Source organism: Bufo bufo, chromosome 3 (assembly GCF_905171765.1).
Source record: "Bufo bufo chromosome 3, aBufBuf1.1, whole genome shotgun sequence".
NCBI lineage: Eukaryota > Metazoa > Chordata > Amphibia > Anura > Bufonidae > Bufo > Bufo bufo.
Window position 1 is genome coordinate 2,172,620 of NC_053391.1, and position 20,461 is coordinate 2,193,080.

General features: G+C 47.0%; 1 protein-coding gene across 1 annotated transcript in view; it reads left to right on the forward strand.

Moving 5' to 3' along the window:
* The window catches only part of MAB21L3 (mab-21 like 3), a 108,767-nt gene that overhangs the window by 47,821 nt on the left and 40,485 nt on the right, over window positions 1-20,461 (forward strand). Inside the window, exons 2-3 of the mRNA XM_040422767.1 lie at window positions 3,858-3,998; window positions 6,839-7,130. Of these exons, the coding sequence (XP_040278701.1) occupies window positions 3,858-3,998; window positions 6,839-7,130 (433 nt within the window). The remainder of the gene's footprint in view (window positions 1-3,857; window positions 3,999-6,838; window positions 7,131-20,461) is intronic.

Genomic DNA, 20,461 nt, shown 5'->3' on the forward strand with positions numbered 1-20,461 from the left:
TTCCGCTCTTTCTCTGGCCTCTTTCTCCGGGCTTGTTTACCACGATGGGTGTGATATGAGGCATCTCCTCTGCTTTCTTTAGCGCTGCCTCCGGTGTGAGGTCCGTGCTAGTCAATAGCCAGTTTTCAGCCATGTTAGCAGTGCTATCTCGCTCGGCCATGCTACTTCTTTCTCCTTCAACATACACTCTCCCTTGCATGCTCAGCGTGCGCACCTACAGTCATGTGAAAAAATTAGGACACCCTTTGAAAGCATGTGGTTTTTTGTAACATTTTTAATAAATGGTTATTTCATCTCCGTTTCAACAATACAGAGAGATTAAAGTAATCCAACTAAACAAAGAAAACTGAAGAAAAGTCTTTTCAAGATCTTCTGTAAATGTCATTCTACAAAAATGCCTATTCTAACTGAGGAAAAACATAGGACACCCTCACATGTATTCCCTCTTAAATTGGCTCAGATCTCACACAGGTATATCACACCAGGTGCACATAATTAGTAGATCGTTACTCTGCATGTTGAATGAGGCTTGCCCTATTTAAACCTCAGACATTTAGTTTGGTGTGCTCCTGACTGTTGAAGTGAGAGTGAGCACCATGGTGAGAGCAAAAGAGCTGTCAGAGGACTTCAGAAAAAAGATTGTAGCAGCCTATGAGTCTGGGAAGGGATTTAAAAAGATCTCAAAAGATTTTGAAATCAGCCATTCCACTGTCCGGAAGATAGTCTACAAGTGGAGGGCTTTCAAAACAACTGCCAACATGCCCAGGACTGGTCGCCCTAGCAAGTTCACCCCAAGAGCAGACCGCAAGATGCTAAAAGAGGTATCCAAAAACCCTAAAGTGTCATCTCGAGAACTACAGCAGGCTCTGGCTACTGTTGATGTAGAAGTACATGCCTCTACAATCAGAAAGAGACTGTACAAGTTTAACTTGCATGGGAGGTGTGCAAGGAGGAAACCTTTGCTTTCCAAGAGAAACATCGAGGCCAGACTGACATTTGCCAGCGATAAAGTTGACAAAGACCAGGACTTCTGGAATAATGTTCTTTGGACAGATGAGTCCAAAATTGAATTATTTGGACACAACAGCAGAGGACATGTTTGGCGTAAACCAAACACAGCATTCCAAGAAAAGAACCTCATACCAACTGTGAAGCATGGAGGTGGAAGTGTCATGGTTTGGGGCTGCTTTGCTGCAGCAGGACCTGGTCAGCTCACCATCATAGAATCCACGATGAATTCTACTGTGTATCAGAAGGTGCTTGAAGAACATGTGAGACCATCAGTTAGAAAATTAAAGCTGAAGCGGAACTGGACCATGCAACATGACAATGACCCAAAACATACTAGTAAATCAACCAAAGATTGGCTGAAAAAGAAGAAATGGAGAGTCCTGGAATGGCCAAGTCAAAGTCCAGATTTGAATCCCATTGAGATGCTGTGGGGTGACTTGAAAAGGGCTGTACGTGCAAGAAACCCCTCAAACATCTCACAGCTGAAAAAGTTCTGCATTGAGGAGTGGGGTAAAATTTCCTCAGACCGATGTCGAAGACTGGTAGATGGCTACAAGAACCGTCTCACTGCAGTTATTTCAGCCAAAGGAGGTAACACTCGCTATTAGGGGCAAGGGTGTCCTATCTTTTTCCTCAGTTAGAATAGGCATTTTTGTAGAATGACATTTACAGAAGATCTTGAAAAGACTTTTCTTCAGTTTTCTTTGTTTAGTTGGATTACTTTAATCTCTCTGTATTGTTGAAACGGAGATGAAATAACCATTTATTAAAAATGTTACAAAAAACCACATGCTTTCAAAGGGTGTCCTAATTTTTTCACAAGACTGTACGTCACGCTCTCTTCGCGCGCTGGCCCACCCCCTAGGTCTGCATGTATAGAGGAGGGCGGCACCAGCCATTGGATTCTAGTAGCAGCGTCAGCAGAGCAATGTAAATTAGGTTCTTTTGCATAATGGGCTTGTCTTATCTTTTCCCGCTCTATAGGGCGTATCTCTACAATTGATGGCGCAGCAAATATACCAAGAAGCTCTCCGGCGGCCATTTTAAGTACAAAATGAGAATCCATTCATTAACAGCAAACAGCGATAGCGACACTAAAAATATGCTATGTTTCCACTTTTAACAATGCAATTTGATAGCAGGTGACTTGTATAGTATCCCTGTACAATTTAGGTTACTTGTACAACTTTTCAGCTCAATAAAGACGTCTAAAGTTTCCACTGTGTTAAAGCACATGTATAGTCTCTCAAGTAAACAAGTGGGGCTTATTCTCATAAGGTGCAAAGGAGTTTATCCTGTTCGTGACGCCAATTATAGCGACGTCCAGGCCACAGAGTACAGTAAGTGTTATGGTGGTGTGCTGAATGGGGGTAGTAGTCGTACTCACTTTTCTGCAGTTACCTGGGCTAGCGTGCAGTGGAAGGGAGGTCAGCACTAATTCCTCCGGCGCACTCTCTATTGCAGGGAACACCAGCCAGGTGGAAGTTAAGGTGCCCTTGATAGTATAGGTGTTTAAGGTGCTTTGCTGGCTGGTTGGGCCCCTGTGTTTGTGAAGCCAGCACCGTAAGGTGCAAATGTTGAGAGTAGTAGAAAGGATGATGAGTCAGTTGTAGTAGAAACAGTTGAACATTCACTTAATTCAAATGTCTCAGCACCGTAGGTACAGTTCATCAGTACAATCCACTAATGTGGCATAAAGGATGATTCAAAAATTAGTTTAGCTGTAATCCTTACAACAGGTCTGGCAATTGTCAGTTGAGGTGTTTTCCTAATGCTGTTACTCTATAGGCAAGACAAAAGTTCTCTTCTTAGTTCTACTTTAAGTCCAATCTCTAGCACTCAGGTACTGAATATAATGGTTTCCTTACTTTTATATTGAGCAATCCAATAAGGGCGTTCTACCTCGTGGCAGACAAACTCTCTGCTACATTATTTTATGCAGGATGCTCTCCTGAACTATTCAGGTTCACTATGTCCCAGAAGGCGTTTAGTGAAAAAGGATAATTCTGCGCACTAATCATCCAGTTGTGTCCAGGTACCTTTAAGTTCCTCCTGGTCACTTGTGCTGGCTAGACTCAGCTTTAATCTTCACTAGACTTGCTCTATATTCGTACATAGACTCACTTGCCTGTGCTGGGCTGCTGTGACTACTTGGTCTTTCCTCTCCAGGCTTGATCAGGGCCCAGAGGACAGAAAGGCAGCTACATTCTGGACTGAGCCTGCTCTGCTTCTCCTCTCTGCTTCCTACGTTACTCCCCTCTGCTTCAACACTTTCTCCACACTGAGTCAGCAAACCCCAAGCTATATATAATATGTGGCGCCAGCACCACCTAGGGGCGAATAAATGCAATGACACTGCCAGCCTGAATTTAGGAATTACAATACATTAAACACATATACAGAAATTTAAGGGGACCACTTATACACACATAAGTGGTATGCTGAATTATGAGAAGATATATGGCGGTATGAGAAGATATACAATGGTATGAAGTAGATATCTGGCTCTACAAGGTGACATGAGGTGGTATGAGAAGATATACGGTGGTATGTGTAGAGTATTGAGGTATGAAGTAGGTTTTATGAGGTGGAATGAGTAGATATAGAAACGAAGAACATGTAAAAGCTAGTATAATGGTAGTCGGTGGTATGAGGCGGAGTGCTGTGTGGTACTGTCGCTCTGTAGTACAATTACGTTGAGGAAAGCTCAGTTTTGTTTTTACATTTTCCACCTTCAAAATCTCATAAATGAAAGATTTTTTGCAAAGAACACAGAGTGTGGCCACCTCCGTGTCTGTCCAGTCCTGTCTTACGAGTGGGCGCTGACCCTTGTCTGTCTTTTCCAGGGGGATGTCCGCCACCGCCGTGTCTCCCGAATGGTGGAGGAGGTGCAGAGCATTATGCTGGAGCTGACAACACAGATCAGTTCCTGGGACTCCAGGTTTTACAGCATTTCCAACTCTGGGATCCACAGCGACAACCTGAAGGTAACTATGGGGTTGCGGCCCCAGGGAAGACATCTTGTAAGGTTAGCTCCTCAGTACTTGTAGTCAGTGTTACAGGATCATGGTTCCATGACGATTATTTAGGGCAGAACTTGAAGTGGTCACCAAGAACCCATCCACCTTCCCTGAAAATACAGACGGCACACTGAAGTACCAGCAGTATCGCCAGTTTTATTCCTACATAGAGTCTGTGCCCTTTAGAGGTTAATAAGCCTTGGTGGTAGTCACTCCGTGGGATTCGTGTCTTGGGTTAGGACTAGGAGGCCATTATTGGCTGTAGCTGCAGACTGACACTGAGCTATCTCATGACTTGTGGATTCTCTTTCTCTTCCTGCGGCTGCCGTTGGATCAGGATCAGCCAGATTTACTGGCTCATTGGATGCTGCTGCTCAGGGGGCGATGCTCACTGCACCCCTGTATACAGGTAACGAGGGATGAGTACATAGAGGGTGGAGCTGACTGGATATGCTGAAACTTACATGTACCCTGTGCGCGTGCTGCCCCCACCCAGAGATGACTGCACAGGGGGCATGCAGTCATCTCTGGACCCAAACATGTCAACAATGTGTACGGGAGCGGTGCGACAACGTAATGTGTACGGGAGAGGTGCGGAAATGCGTACAGGAGCGGGGCGACAACGTAATGTGTACGGGAGCTGTGCGACAATTTGTACGGGAGCAGTGCAACAACGTAATTTGTACAGGAGCGGGGCGACAACGTAATGTGTACGTGAGCGGTGCGACTATGTGTACGGGAGCAGTGCAACAACGTAATGTGTACAGGAGCGGGGCGACAACGTAATGTGTATGGGAGCGGTGCGACAATGTGTACAGGAGCGGTGCTACAATGCATACAAGAGCGGTGTGACAATGTGTACGGGAGCAGTGCAACAACGTAATGCGTACAGAAGCGGTGCAACAGTGTAATGTGTACAGGAGCGGGGCGACAACGTAATGTGTACGAGAGCTGTGCGAAAATTTGTACGGGAGCAGTGCAACAACGTAATGTGTACAGGAGCGGGGCGACAACGTAATGTGTATGGGAGCGGAGCGACAACGTAATGTGTACGAGAGCTGTGCGACAATGTGTACGGGAGCGGTGCAACAAAGTAATGTGTACGGGAGCGGGGCGACAACGTAATGTGTACGGGAGCAGTGCGACAATGTGTACGGGAGCGGTGCTACAATGCGTACAGGAGCGGTGTGACAATGTATACGGGAGCAGTGCAACAACGTAATGCGTACAGAAGCGGTGCAACAGTGTAATATGTACAGGAGTGGTGCGACAACGTAATGTGTACGGGAGCAGTGGCGACAATGCGTACATGAGCGGTACGACAACGTAATGTGTACAGGAGCGGTGCGACAACTTAATATGTACAGGAGCGGTGCAACAATGTGTATAGGAGCAGTGCAACAACGTAATGTGTATAGGAGTGTTGCAACAATGCATACATGAGCGCTGCAATAATGCGTACATGAGCGGTGCAACAATGCGTACAGAAGCGGTGTGACCATGTGTACAGGAGCGGTTCAAACAATGTCCAGTGTATGATCAACGGTCTGATCTCAGGTCCATCATCCAATGTATTATCGACTGTCTGACCTCATGTCCATTATCCAGTGTATGATCGACTGTCTGACCTTATTTCCAGTGTATGATCGACTGTTTGACCTCATGTCCATTGTCCAATGTATGGTCGACAGTCTGACCTCATGTCCAGTGTATGATCAACTGTCTGACCTCATGCCCATTGTCCAGTGTATGGTCGACTGTCTGACCTCATGTCCATTGTCCAGTGTATGATCGACTGTCTGACCTCAGATCTATCATCTATTGTATGATCAACTGTCTGATCTCAGGTCCATTGTTCAGTGTATGATCAACTATCTGATCTCAGAGTCCATTGTCCAGTGTATGATCAACTGTTTGATGTCAGGCCCATTGTCCAGTGTATGATCGACTGTCTGATCTCAGGTCCATAATCCAGTGTATGATCGATTCTGATCTCGGTTCCATTGTCCAGTGTATGATCGACTGTCTGATCTCAGGTTAATCATCCAGTGTATGATTGATTCTGATCTCAGGTCCATTGTCCAGTGTATGATCGACTGTCTGACCTCAGGTCCATTGTCCAGTGTAAGAATCGACTGTCTGACCTCAGGCCCATTGTCCAGTGTATGATCGACTGTCTGACCTCAGGCCCATTGTCCAGTGTATGATCGACTGTCTGACCTCAGGCCCATTGTCCAGTGTATGATCGACTGTCTGATCTCAGGTTCATCATCCAGTGTGTGATCGATTCTGATCTCAGTTCCATTGTCCAGTGTATGATCAACTGTCTGATCTCAGGTCCATCATCCAGTGTATGATCGATTCTGATCTCAGTTCCAGTGTATGATCGATTCTGATCTTAGGTCCATTGTCCAGAGTGTGATCAACTGTTTGATCTAAGGTCCATTGTCCAGTGTATGATCAACTGTCTGACCTCAAGTCCATTGTCCAGTGTATGATCGACTGTCTGATCTCAAGTTCTGTCATCCAATATGTAATAGAGTGCGGCTCTGGAGGTGATTGGAGTGTAAAGGCTGTATTACACCAACAGATGATTTGACAGATTTTCTAAACAATTATTGGTCAGATGGTCATTTACACATACAGATCTTTTGTCATACATACCAACTACTGGTCTGATTAGACGGAAATTGGTCAGGTAATCTGTTGGTGTAATAAAGCCCTAAGACTTGGTACAGCAGGGGGCTTGCACTATTCTCAGTGTTGATTCCTCAAGCTCAGTGGTGACTTTGCACCATTTATTCCAGGTTTTGGCTCCGTCACAGTTCCTGGTGACTATTCCTCTACGGGGTTTGAGTGGATTTCGTCAGAAGAGTTCGAGGCGGTGGCGTTACTACACCCCCAGCGGAGTACGACTTCTGAGCCCAGTGATGGAGCCGGAGAAGCTTCACCAGTGGCTGGAGGTGGAGCACTTCCAGAAAACCAGTGCACACTGGCATGACACCGACGTCTCCATCCAGGGGGACCTAGTGCCCGCACGTGTAATCAGCGTCCTCCAAGGACTCCTCCAGCGAGCCATCCCTGCCTGTAACCTGAACAGTAAGACATTACAGCTTCACCAAACTGCTAGTCCCCTGTATACAGAAATTAACTCTTTTCTCCTCTGTCTTCAGGCCAAGGAGAGGATGACTGTAGGACAGGAGAATACAATCTATTGCCCCCTGTTATCAGCCATTTCAGGGGAGAGGATGACTGTAGGACAGGAGAATACAGTCTATTGCCCCCTGTTATCAGCCATTTCAGAGGAGAGGATGACTGTAGGACAGGAGAATACAGTCTATTGCTCCCTGTTATCAGCCATTTCAGGGGAGAGGATGACTGTAGGACAGGAGAATACAGTCTATTGCCCCCTGTTATCAGCCATTTCAGGGGAGAGGATGACTGTAGGACAGAAGAATACAGTCTATTGCCCCCTGTTATCAGCCATTTCAGGGGAGAGGATGACTGTAGGACAGGAGAATACAGTCTATTGTCCCCTGTTATCAGCCATTTCAGGGGAGAGGATGACTGTAGGACAGGAGAATACAATCTATTGCTCCCTGTTATCAGCCATTTCAGGGGGGAGGATGACTGTAGGACAGGAGAATACAGTCTATTGCTCCCTGTTATCAGACATTTCAGGGGAGAGGATGACTGTAGGACAGGAGAATACAATCTATTGCCCCCTGTTATCAGCCATTTCAGGGGAGAGGATGACTGTAGGACAGGAGAATACAGTATATTGCCCCCTGTTATCAGACATTTCAGGGGAGAGGATGACTGTAGGACAGGAGAATACAGTATATTGCCCCCTGTTATCAGCCATTTCAGGGGAGAGGATGACTGTAGGACAGGAGAATACAGTCTATTGCCCCCTGTTATCAGCCATTTCAGGGGAGAGGATGACTGTAGGACAGGAGAATACAGTCTATTGCCCCCTGTTATCAGCCATTTCAGGGGAGAGGATGACTGTAGGACAGGAGAATACAATCTATTGCCCCCTGTTATCAGCCATTTCAGGGGAGAGGATGACTGTAGGACAGGAGAATACAGTATATTGCCCCCTGTTATCAGCCATTTCAGGGGGGAGGATGACTGTAGGACAGGAGAATACAGTCTATTGCCCCCTGTTATCAGCCATTTCAGGGGAGAGGATGACTGTAGGACAGGAGAATACAATCTATTGTCCCCTGTTATCAGCTATTTCAAGGGAGAGAATGACTGTAGGACAGGAGAATACAATCTATTGCTCCCTGTTATCAGACATTTCAGGGGAGAGGATGACTGTAGGACAGGAGAATGCAGTCTATTGCTCCCTGTTATCAGCCATTTCAGGGGAGAGGATGACTGTAGGACAGGAGAATACAATCTATTGCACCGTTATCAGCCATTTCAGGGGAGAGGATGACTGTAGGACAGGAGAATACAGTCTATTGCCCCCTGTTATCAGCCATTTCAGGGGAGAGGATGACTGTAGTACAGGAGAATACAGTCTATTGCCCCCTGTTATCAGCCATTTCAGGGGAGAGGATGACTGTAGGACAGGAGAATACAATCTATTGTCACCTGTTATCAGCCATTTCAGGGGAGAGGATGACTGTAGGACAGGAGAATACAGTCTATTGCCCCCTGTTATCAGACATTTCAGGGGAGATGATGACTGTAGGACAGGAGAATACAATCTATTGCCCCCTGTTATCAGCCATTTCAGGGGGGATTACTGTAGGACAGGAGAATACAATCTATTGCCCCCTGTTATCAGCCATTTCAGAGGAGAGGATGACTGTAGGACAGGAGAATACAGTCTATTGCTCCCTGTTATCAGCCATTTCAGGGAAGAGGATGACTGTAGGACAGGAGAATACAGTCTATTGCTCCCTGTTATCAGCCATTTCAGGGGAGAGGATGACTGTAGGACAGGAGAATACAGTCTATTGCCCCCTGTTATCAGCCATTTCAGAGGAGAGGATAACTGTAGGACAGGAGAATACAGTCTATTGCCCCCTGTTATCAGCCATTTCAGGGAAGAGGATGACTGTAGGACAGGAGAATACAGTCTATTGCTCCCTGTTATCAGCCATTTCAGAGGAGAGGATGACTGTAGGACAGGAGAATACAATCTATTGCCCCCTGTTATCAGCCATTTCAGGGGAGAGGATGACTGTAGGACAGGAGAATACAGTCTATTGTCCCCTGTTATCAGCCATTTCAGAGGAGAGGATGACTGTAGGACAGGAGAATACAGTCTATTGCTCCCTGTTATCAGCCATTTCAGGGGAGAGGATGACTGTAGGACAGGAGAATACAGTCTATTGCTCCCTGTTATCAGCCATTTCAGGGGAGAGGATGACTGTAGGACAGGAGAATACAGTCTATTGCCCCCTGTTATCAGCCATTTCAGGGGAGAGGATGACTGTAGGACAGGAGAATACAATCTATTGCCCCCTGTTATCGGCCATTTCAGGGGAGAGGATGACTATAGGACAGGAGAATACAGTCTATTGCCACCTGTTATCAGCCATTTCAGGGGAGAGGATGACTGTAGGACAGGAGAATACAGTCTATTGCCCCCTGTTATCAGCCATTTCAGGGGAGAGGATGACTGTAGGACAGGAGAATACAATCTATTGCCCCCTGTTATCAGCCATTTCAGAGGAGAGGATGACTGTAGGACAGGAGAATACAGTCTATTGCTCCCTGTTATCAGCCATTTCAGGGGAGAGGATGACTGTAGGACAGGAGAATACAGTCTATTGCCCCCTGTTATCAGACATTTCAGGGGAGAGGATGACTGTAGGACAGGAGAATACAATCTATTGCTCCCTGTTATCAGCTATTTCAGGGGAGAGGATGACTGTAGGACAGGAGAATACAGTCTATTGCCCCCTGTTATCAGCCATTTCAGGGGAGAGGATGACTGTAGGACAGGAGAATACAATCTATTGCACCGATATCAGCCATTTCAGGGGAGAGGATGAGTGTAGGACAGGAGAATACAATCTATTGCTCCCTGTTATCAGCTATTTCAGGGGAGAGGATGACTGTAGGACAGGAGAATACAGTCTATTGCCCCCTGTTATCAGCCATTTCAGGGGAGAGGATGACTGTAGGACAGGAGAATACAGTCTATTGCCCCTGTTATCAGCCATTTCAGGGGAGAGGATGACTGTAGGACAGGAGAATACAGTCTATTGCTCCCTGTTATCAGCCATTTCAGGGGAGAGGATGACTGTAGGACAGGAGAATACAGTCTATTGCCCCCTGTTATCAGCCATTTCAGGAGAGAGGATGACTGTAGGACAGGAGAATACAGTCTATTGCCCCCTGTTATCAGCCATTTCAGGAGAGAGGATGACTGTAGGACAGGAGAATACAGTCTATTGCTCCCTGTTATCAGCCATTTCAGGGGAGAGGATGACTGTAGGACAGGAGAATACAGTCTATTGCTCCCTGTTATCAGCCATTTCAGGGGAGAGGATGACTGTAGGACAGGAGAATACAGTCTATTGCCCCCCTGTTATCAGCCATTTCAGGGGAGAGGATGATTGTAGGACAGGAGAATACAGTCTATTGCTCCCTGTTATCAGCCATTTCAGGGGAGAGGATGACTGTAGGACAGGAGAATACAGTCTATTGCTCCCTGTTATCAGCCATTTCAGGGGAGAGGATGACTGTAGGACAGGAGAATACAGTCTATTGCCCCCCTGTTATCAGCCATTTCAGGGAAGAGGATGACTGTAGGACAGGAGAATACAGTCTATTGCCCTCTGTTATCAGCCATTTCAGGAGAGAGGATGACTGTAGGACAGGAGAATACAGTCTATTGCTCCCTGTTATCATCCATTTCAGGGGGGATTACTGTAGGACAGGAGAATACAATCTATTGCCCCCTGTTATCAGCCATTTCAGGGCAGAGCATGACTGTAGGACAGGAGAATACAATCTATTGCCCCCTGTTATCAGCCATTTCAGGGGAGAGGATGACTGTAGGACAGGAGAATACAGTCTATTGCCCCCTGTTATCAGCCATTTCAGGGAAGAGGATGACTGTAGGACAGGAGAATACAGTCATTTGCCCTCTGTTATCAGCCATTTCAGGGGAGAGGATGACTGTAGGACAGGAGAATACAGTATATTGCCCCCTGTTATCAGTCATTTCAGGGAGAGGATGACTGTAGGACAGGAGAATACAGTCTATTGCCCCCTGTTATCAGCCATTTCAGGGGAGAGGATGACTGTAGGACAGGAGAATACAGTCTATTGCCCCCTGTTATCAGCCATTTCAGGGAGAGGATGACTGTAGGACAGGAGAATACAGTCTATTGCTCCCTGTTATCAGCCATTTCAGGGGAGAGGATGACTGTAGGACAGGAGAATACAGTCTATTGCCTCCTGTTATCAGCCATTTCAGGGGAGAGGATGACTGTAGGACAGGAGAATACAGTATATTGCCCCCTGTTATCAGTCATTTCAGGGGAGAGGATGACTGTAGGACAGGAGAATACAGTCTATTGCCCCCTGTTATCAGCCATTTCAGGGGAGAGGATGACTGTAGGACAGGAGAATACAGTCTATTGCCCCCTGTTATCAGCCATTTCAGGGGAGAGGATGACTGTAGGACAGGAGAATACAGTCTATTGCCCCCTGTTATCAGCCATTTCAGGAGAGAGGATGACTGTAGGACAGGAGAATACAGTCTATTGCCCCCCTGTTATCAGCCATTTTAGGGGAGAGGATGATTGTAGTACAGGAGAATACAGTCTATTGCTCCCTGTTATCAGCCACTTCAAGGGAGAGGATGACTGTAGGACAGGAGAATACAGTATATTGCCCCCTGTTATCAGCCACTTCAGGGGAGTGGATGACTGTAAGACAGGAGAATACAGTCTATTGCCCCCCTGTTATCAGCCATTTCAGGGGAGAGGATGATTGTAGGACAGGAGAATACAGTCTATTGCTCCCTGTTATCAGCCATTTCAGGGCAGAGGATGACTGTAGGACAGGAGAATACAGTATATTGCCCCCTTTTATCAGCCATTTCAGGGGGAGGACGACTGTAGGACAGGAGAATAGTCTATTGCTTCCTATTATCAGCCATTTCAGGGGAGTGGATGACTGTAGGACAGGAGAATACAGTCTATTGCTCCCTGTTATCAGCCATTTCAGGGGAGAGGATGACTGTAGGACAGGAGAATACAGTCTATTGCCCCTGTTATCAGCCATTTCAGGGGAGAGGATGACTGTAGGACAGAAGAATACAGTCTATTGCCCCCTGTTATCAGCCATTTCAGGGGAGAGGATGACTGTAGGACAGGAGAATACAGTCTATTGCCCCCTGTTATCAGCCATTTCAGGAGAGAGGATGACTGTAGGACAGGAGAATACAGTCTATTGCCACCCTGTTATCAGCCATTTTAGGGGAGAGGATGATTGTAGTACAGGAGAATACAGTCTATTGCTCCCTGTTATCAGCCACTTCAAGGGAGAGGATGACTGTAGGACAGGAGAATACAGTATATTGCCCCCTGTTATCAGCCACTTCAGGGGAGTGGATGACTGTAGGACAGGAGAATACAGTCTATTGCCCCCCTGTTATCAGCCATTTCAGGGGAGAGGATGATTGTAGGACAGGAGAATACAGTCTATTGCTCCCTGTTATCAGCCATTTCAGGGCAGAGGATGACTGTAGGACAGGAGAATACAGTATATTGCCCCCTTTTATCAGCCATTTCAGGGGGAGGATGACTGTAGGACAGGAGAATACAGTTTATTGCTTCCTATTATCAGCCATTTCAGGGGAGTGGATGACTGTAGGACAGGAGAATACAGTCTATTGCTACCTGTTATCAGCCATTTCAGGGGAGAGGATGACTGTAGGACAGAAGAATACAGTCTATTGCCCCCTGTTATCAGCCATTTCAGGGGAGAGGATGACTGTAGGACAGAAGAATACAGTCTATTGCCCCCTGTTATAAGCCATTTCAGGGGAGAGGATGACTGTAGGACAGAAGAATACAGTCTATTGCCCCCTGTTATAAGCCATTTCAGGGGAGAGGATGACTGTAGGACAGGAGAATACAGTCTATTTCTCCCTGTTATCAGCCATTTCAGGGGAGAGGATGACTGTAGGACAGGAGAATACAGTCTATTGCCCCCTGTTATCAGCCATTTCAGGGGAGAGGATGACTGTAGGACAGGAGAATACAGTCTATTGCTCCCTGTTATCAGCCATTTCAGGGGAGAGGATGACTGTAGGACAGGAGAATACAGTCTATTGCTCCCTGTTATCAGCCATTTTAGGGGAGAGGATGACTGTAGGACAGGAGAATACAGTATATTGCCCCCTGTTATCAGCCATTTCAGGGGAGAGGATGACTGTAGGACAGGAGAATACAGTCTATTGCCCCTTGTTATCAGCCATTTCAGGGGAGAGGATGACTGTAGGACAGGAGAATACAATCTATTGCTCCCTGTTATCAGCCATTTCAGGGGGGGAGAGGATGACTGTAGGACAGGAGAATACAGTCTATTGCCCCCTGTTATCAGCCATTTCAGGGGAGAGGATGACTGTAGGACAGGAGAATACAGTATATTGCCCCCTGTTATCAGCCATTTCAGGGGAGAGGATGACTGTAGGACAGGAGAATACAGTCTATTGCCCCTTGTTATCAGCCATTTCAGGGGAGAGGATGACTGTAGGACAGGAGAATACAGTCTATTGCCCCCTGTTATTAGCCATTTCAGGGGAGAGGGTGACTGTAGGACAGGAGAATACAGTCTATTGCCCCTGTTATCAGCCATTTCAGGGGAGAGGGTGACTGTAGGACAGGAGAATACAGTATATTGCCCCCTGTTATCAGCCATTTCAGGGGAGAGGATGACTGTAGGACAGGAGAATACAGTATATTGCCCCCTGTTATCAGCCATTTCAGGGGAGAGGATGACTGTAGGACAGGAGAATACAGTCTATTGCCCCTGTTATCAGCCATTTCAGGGGAGAGGGTGACTGTAGGACAGGAGAATACAGTATATTGCCCCCTGTTATCAGCCATTTCATGGGAGAGGATGACTGTAGGACAGGAGAATACAGTCTATTGCCCCCTGTTATCAGCCATTTCAGGGGAGAGGGTGACTGTAGGACAGGAGAATACAGTATATTGCTCCCTGTTATCAGCCATTTCAGGGGAGAGGGTGACTGTAGGACAGGAGAATACAGTCTATTGCCCCTGTTATCAGCCATTTTAGAGGATAGGATGACTGTAGGACAGGAGAATACAGTCTATTGCCACCTGTTATCAGCCATTTCAGGGGAGAGGATGACTATAGGACAGGAGAATACAGTCTATTGCCACCTGTTATCAGCCATTTCAGGGGAGAGGATGACTGTAGGACAGGAGAATACAGTCTATTGCCCCCTGTTATCAGCCATTTCAGGTGAGAGGATGACTGTAGGACAGGAGAATACAATCTATTGCCCCCTGTTATCAGCCATTTCAGAGGAGAGGATGACTGTAGGACATGAGAATACAGTCTATTGCTCCCTGTTATCAGCCATTTCAGGGGAGAGGATGACTGTAGGACAGGAGAATACAGTCTATTGCCCCCTGTTATCAGACATTTCAGGGGAGAGGATGACTGTAGGACAGGAGAATACAATCTATTGCACCGTTATCAGCCATTTCAGGGGAGAGGATGACTGTAGGACAGGAGAATACAATCTATTGCTCCCCTGTTATCAGCTATTTCAGGGGAGAGGGTGACTGTAGGACAGGAGAATACAGTCTATTGCCCCCTGTTATCAGCCATTTCAGGGGAGAGGATGACTGTAGGACAGGAGAATACAGTCTATTGCCCCCTGTTATCAGCCATTTCAGAGGAGAGGATGACTGTAGGACAGGAGAATACAGTCTATTGCTCCCTGTTATCAGCCATTTCAGGGGAGAGGATGACTGTAGGACAGGAGAATACAGTCTATTGCCCCCTGTTATCAGCCATTTCAGGAGAGAGGATGACTGTAGGACAGGAGAATACAGTCTATTGCCCCCTGTTATCAGCCATTTCAGGAGAGAGGATGACTGTAGGACAGGAGAATACAGTCTATTGCCCCCTGTTATCAGCCATTTCAGGGGAGAGGATGACTGTAGGACAGGAGAATACAGTCTATTGCTCCCTGGTATCAGCCATTTCAGAGGAGAGGATGACTGTAGGACAGGAGAATACAGTCTATTGATCTCTGTTATCAGCCATTTCATGGGGAGGATGACTGTAGGACAGGAGAATACAGTCTATTGCCCCCTGTTATCAGCCATTTCAGGGAGAGGATGACTGTAGGACAGGAGAATACAGTCTATTGCCCTCTGTTTTCAGCCATTTCAGGGAGAGAGGATGACTGTAGGACAGGAGAATACAGTCTATTGCCCTCTGTTATCAGCCATTTCAGGAGAGAGGATGACTGTAGGACAGGAGAATACAATCTATTGCCCCCTGTTATCAGCCATTTCAGGGAGAGGCATGACTGTAGGACAGGAGAATACAGTCTATTGCCCCCTGTTATCAGCCATTTCAGGGGAGAGGATGACTGTAGGACAGGAGAATACAGTCTATTGCCCCCTGTTATCAGCCATTTCAGGGAGAGGATGACTGTAGGACAGGAGAATACAGGCTATTTGCCCCTGTTATCAGCCATTTCAGGGGAGAGGATGACTGTAGGACAGGAGAATACAGTCTATTGCCCCCTGTTATCAGCATTTCAGGGGAGAGGATGACTGTAGGACAGGAGAATACAGTCTATTGCCCCCTGTTATCAGCCATTTCAGGGGAGAGGATGACTGTAGGACAGGAGAATACAGTCTATTGCCCCCTGTTATCAGCCATTTCAGGGGAGAGGATGACTGTAGGACAGGAGAATACAGTCTATTGCTCCCTGTTATCAGCCATTTCAGGGGAGAGGATGACTGTAGGACAGGAGAATACAGTCTATTGCCTCCTGTTATCAGCCATTTCAGGGGAGAGGATGACTGTAGGACAGGAGAATACAGTCTATTGCCCCTTGTTATCAGCCATTTCAGGGGAGAGGATGACTGTAGGACAGGAGAATACAGTCTATTGCCCCCTGTTATCAGCCATTTCAGGGGAGAGGATGACTGTAGGACAGGAGAATACAGTCTATTGCCCCCTGTTATCAGCCATTTCAGGGGAGAGGATGACTGTAGGACAGGAGAATACAGTCTATTGCTCCCTGTTATCAGCCATTTCAGGGGAGAGGATGACTGTAGGACAGGAGAATACAGTCTATTGCCCCCTGTTATCAGCCATTTCAGGGGAGAGGATGACTGTAGGACAGGAGAATACAGTCTATTGCCCCCTGTTATCAGCCATTTCAGGGGAGAGGATGACTGTAGGACAGGAGAATACAGTCTATTGCCCCCTGTTATCAGCCATTTCAGGGGAGAGGATGACTGTAGGACAGGAGAATACAGTCTATTGCTCCCTGTTATCAGCCATTTCAGGGGAGAGGATGACTGTAGGACAGGAGAATACAGTCTATTGCCCCCTGTTATCAGCCATTTCAGGGGAGAGGATGACTGTAGGACAGGAGAATACAGTCTATTGCCCCTGTTATCAGCCATTTCAGGGAGAGGATGACTGTAGGACAGGAGAATACAGTCTATTGCCCCCTGTTATCAGCCATTTCAGGGGAGAGGATGACTGTAGGACAGGAGAATACAGTCTATTGCTCCCTGTTATCAGCCACTTTCAGGGAGAGGATGACTGTAGGACAGGAGAATACAGTCTATTGCCCCCTGTTATCAGCCATTTCAGGGGAGAGGATGACTGTAGGACAGGAGAATACAGTCTATTGCCCCCCTGTTATCAGCCATTTCAGGGGAGAGGATGACTGTAGGACAGGAGAATACAGTCTATTGCTCCCTGTTATCAGCCATTTCAGGGGAGAGGATGACTGTAGGACAGGAGAATACAGTCTATTGCCCCCTGTTATCAGCCATTTCAGGGGAGAGGATGACTGTAGGACAGGAGAATACAGTCTATTGCTCCCTGTTATCAGCCATTTCAGGGGAGAGGATGACTGTAGGACAGGAGAATACAGTCTATTGCTCCCTGTTATCAGCCATTTCAGGGGAGAGGATGACTGTAGGACAGGAGAATACAGTCTATTGCCCCCTGTTATCAGCCATTTCAGGGGAGAGGATGACTGTAGGACAGGAGAATACAGTCTATTGCCCCCTGTTATCAGCCATTTCAGGGGAGAGGATGACTGTAGGACAGGAGAATACAGTCTATTGCCCCTGTTATCAGCCATTTCAGAGGAGAGGATGACTGTAGGACAGGAGAATACAGTCTATTGCCCCTGTTATCAGCCATTTCAGGGGAGAGGATGACTGTAGGACAGGAGAATACAGTCTATTGCCCCCTGTTATCAGCCATTTCAGGGGAGAGGATGACTGTAGGACAGGAGAATACAGTCTATTGCTCCCTGTTATCAGCCATTTCAGGGGAGAGGATGACTGTAGGACAGGAGAATACAGTCTATTGCTCCCTGTTATCAGCCATTTCAGGGAGAGGATGACTGTAGGACAGGAGAATACAGTCTATTGCCCCCTGTTATCAGCCATTTCAGGGGAGAGGATGACTGTAGGACAGGAGAATACAGTCTATTGCCCCTGTTATCAGCCATTTCAGGGGAGAGGATGACTGTAGGACAGGAGAATACAGTCTATTGCCCCCTGTTATCAGCCATTTCAGGGGAGAGGATGACTGTAGGACAGGAGAATACAGTCTATTGCCCCCTGTTATCAGCCATTTCAGGGGAGAGGATGACTGTAGGACAGGAGAATACAGTCTATTGCCCCTGTTATCAGCCATTTCAGGGGAGAGGATGACTGTAGGACAGGAGAATACAGTCTATTGCCCCCTGTTATCAGCCATTTCAGGGGAGAGGATGACTGTAGGACAGGAGAATACAGTCTATTGCCCCTGTTATCAGCCATTTCAGGGGAGAGGATGACTGTAGGACAGGAGAATACAGTCTATTGCCCCCTGTTATCAGCCATTTCAGGGGAGAGGATGACTGTAGGACAGGAGAATACAGTCTATTGCCCCCTGTTATCAGCCATTTCAGGGGAGAGGATGACTGTAGGACAGGAGAATACAGTCTATTGCCCCCTGTTATCAGCCATTTCAGGGGAGAGGATGACTGTAGGACAGGAGAATACAGTATATTGCCCCCTGTTATCAGCCATTTCAGGGGAGAGGATGACTGTAGGACAGGAGAATACAGTCTATTGCCCCCTGTTATCAGCCATTTCAGGGGAGAGGATGACTGTAGGACAGGAGAATACAGTCTATTGCTCCCTGTTATCAGCCATTTCAGGGGAGAGGATGACTGTAGGACAGGAGAATACAGTCTATTGCCCCTGTTATCAGCCATTTCAGGGAGAGGATGACTGTAGGACAGGAGAATACAGTCTATTGCCCCTGTTATCAGCCATTTCAGGGGAGAGGATGACTGTAGGACAGGAGAATACAGTCTATTGCCCCCTGTTATCAGCCATTTCAGGGGAGAGGATGACTGTAGGACAGGAGAATACAGTCTATTGCCCCCTGTTATCAGCCATTTTAGGGGAGAGGATGACTGTAGGACAGGAGAATACAGTCTATTGCTCCCTGTTATCAGCCATTTCAGGGGAGAGATGACTGTAGGACAGGAGAATACAGTCTATTGCCCCCTGTTATCAGCCATTTCAGGGGAGAGGATGACTGTAGGACAGGAGAATACAGTCTATTGCTCCCTGTTATCAGCCATTTCAGGGGAGAGGATGACTGTAGGACAGGAGAATACAATCTATTGCCCCCTGTTATCAGCCATTTCAGGGGAGAGGATGACTGTAGGACAGGAGAATACAGTCTATTGCTCCCTGTTATCAGCCATTTCAGGGGAGAGGATGACTGTAGGACAGGAGAATACAGTCTATTGCCCCTGTTATCAGCCATTTCAGGGGAGAGGATGACTGTAGGACAGGAGAATACAGTCTATTGCCCCCTGTTATCAGCCATTTCAGGGGAGAGGATGACTGTAGGACAGGAGAATACAGTCTATTGCTCCCTGTTATCAGCCATTTCAGGGGAGAGGATGACTGTAGGACAGGAGAATACAGTCTATTGCCCCCTGTTATCAGCCATTTCAGGGGAGAGGATGACTGTAGGACAGGAGAATACAGTCTATTGCCCCCTGTTATCAGCCATTTCAGGGGAGAGGATGACTGTAGGACAGGAGAATACAGTCTATTGCCCCCTGTTATCAGCCATTTCAGAGGAGAGGATGACTGTAGGACAGGAGAATACAGTCTATTGCCCCCTGTTATCAGCCATTTCAGGGGGAGGATGACTGTAGGACACGGAGAATACAGTCTATTGCCCCCTGTTATCAGCCATTTCAGGGGAGAGGATGACTGTAGGACAGGAGAATACAGTCTATTGCTCCCTGTTATCAGCCATTTCAGGGGAGAGGATGACTGTAGGACAGGAGAATACAGTCTATTGTCCCTGTTATCAGCCATTTCAGGGGAGAGGATGACTGTAGGACAGGAGTATACAGTCTATTGCCCCCTGTTATCAGCCATTTCAGGGGAGAGGATGACTGTAGGACAGGAGAATACAATCTATTGCCCCCTGTTATCAGCCATTTCAGAGGAGAGGATGACTGTAGGACAGGAGAATTCAATCTATTGCCCCTGTTATCAGCCATTTCAGGGGAGAGGATGACTGTAGGACAGGAGAATACAGTCTATTGCCCCCTGTTATCAGCCATTTCAGGGAGAGGATGACTGTAGGACAGGAGAATACAGTCTATTGCTCCCTGTTATCAGCCATTTCAGGGGAGAGGATGACTGTAGGACAGGAGAATACAGTCTATTGCCCCCTGTTATCAGCCATTTCAGGGGAGAGGATGACTGTAGGACAGGAGAATACAATCTATTGCTCCCTGTTATCAGCCATTTCAGGGGAGAGGATGACTGTAGGACAGGAGAATACAGTCTATTGCCCCTGTTATCAGCCATTTCAGGGGAGAGGATGACTGTAGGACAGGAGAATACAGTCTATTGCCCCTGTTATCAGCCATTTCAGGGAGAGGATGACTGTAGGACAGGAGAATACAGTCTATTGCCCCCTGTTATCAGCCATTTCAGGGGAGAGGATGACTGTAGGACAGGAGAATACAGTCTATTGCCCCCTGTTATCAGCCATTTCAGGGGAGAGGATGACTGTAGGACAGGAGAATACAGTCTATTGCTCCCTGTTATCAGCCATTTCAGGGGAGAGGATGACTGTAGGACAGGAGAATACAATCTATTGCCCCCTGTTATCAGCCA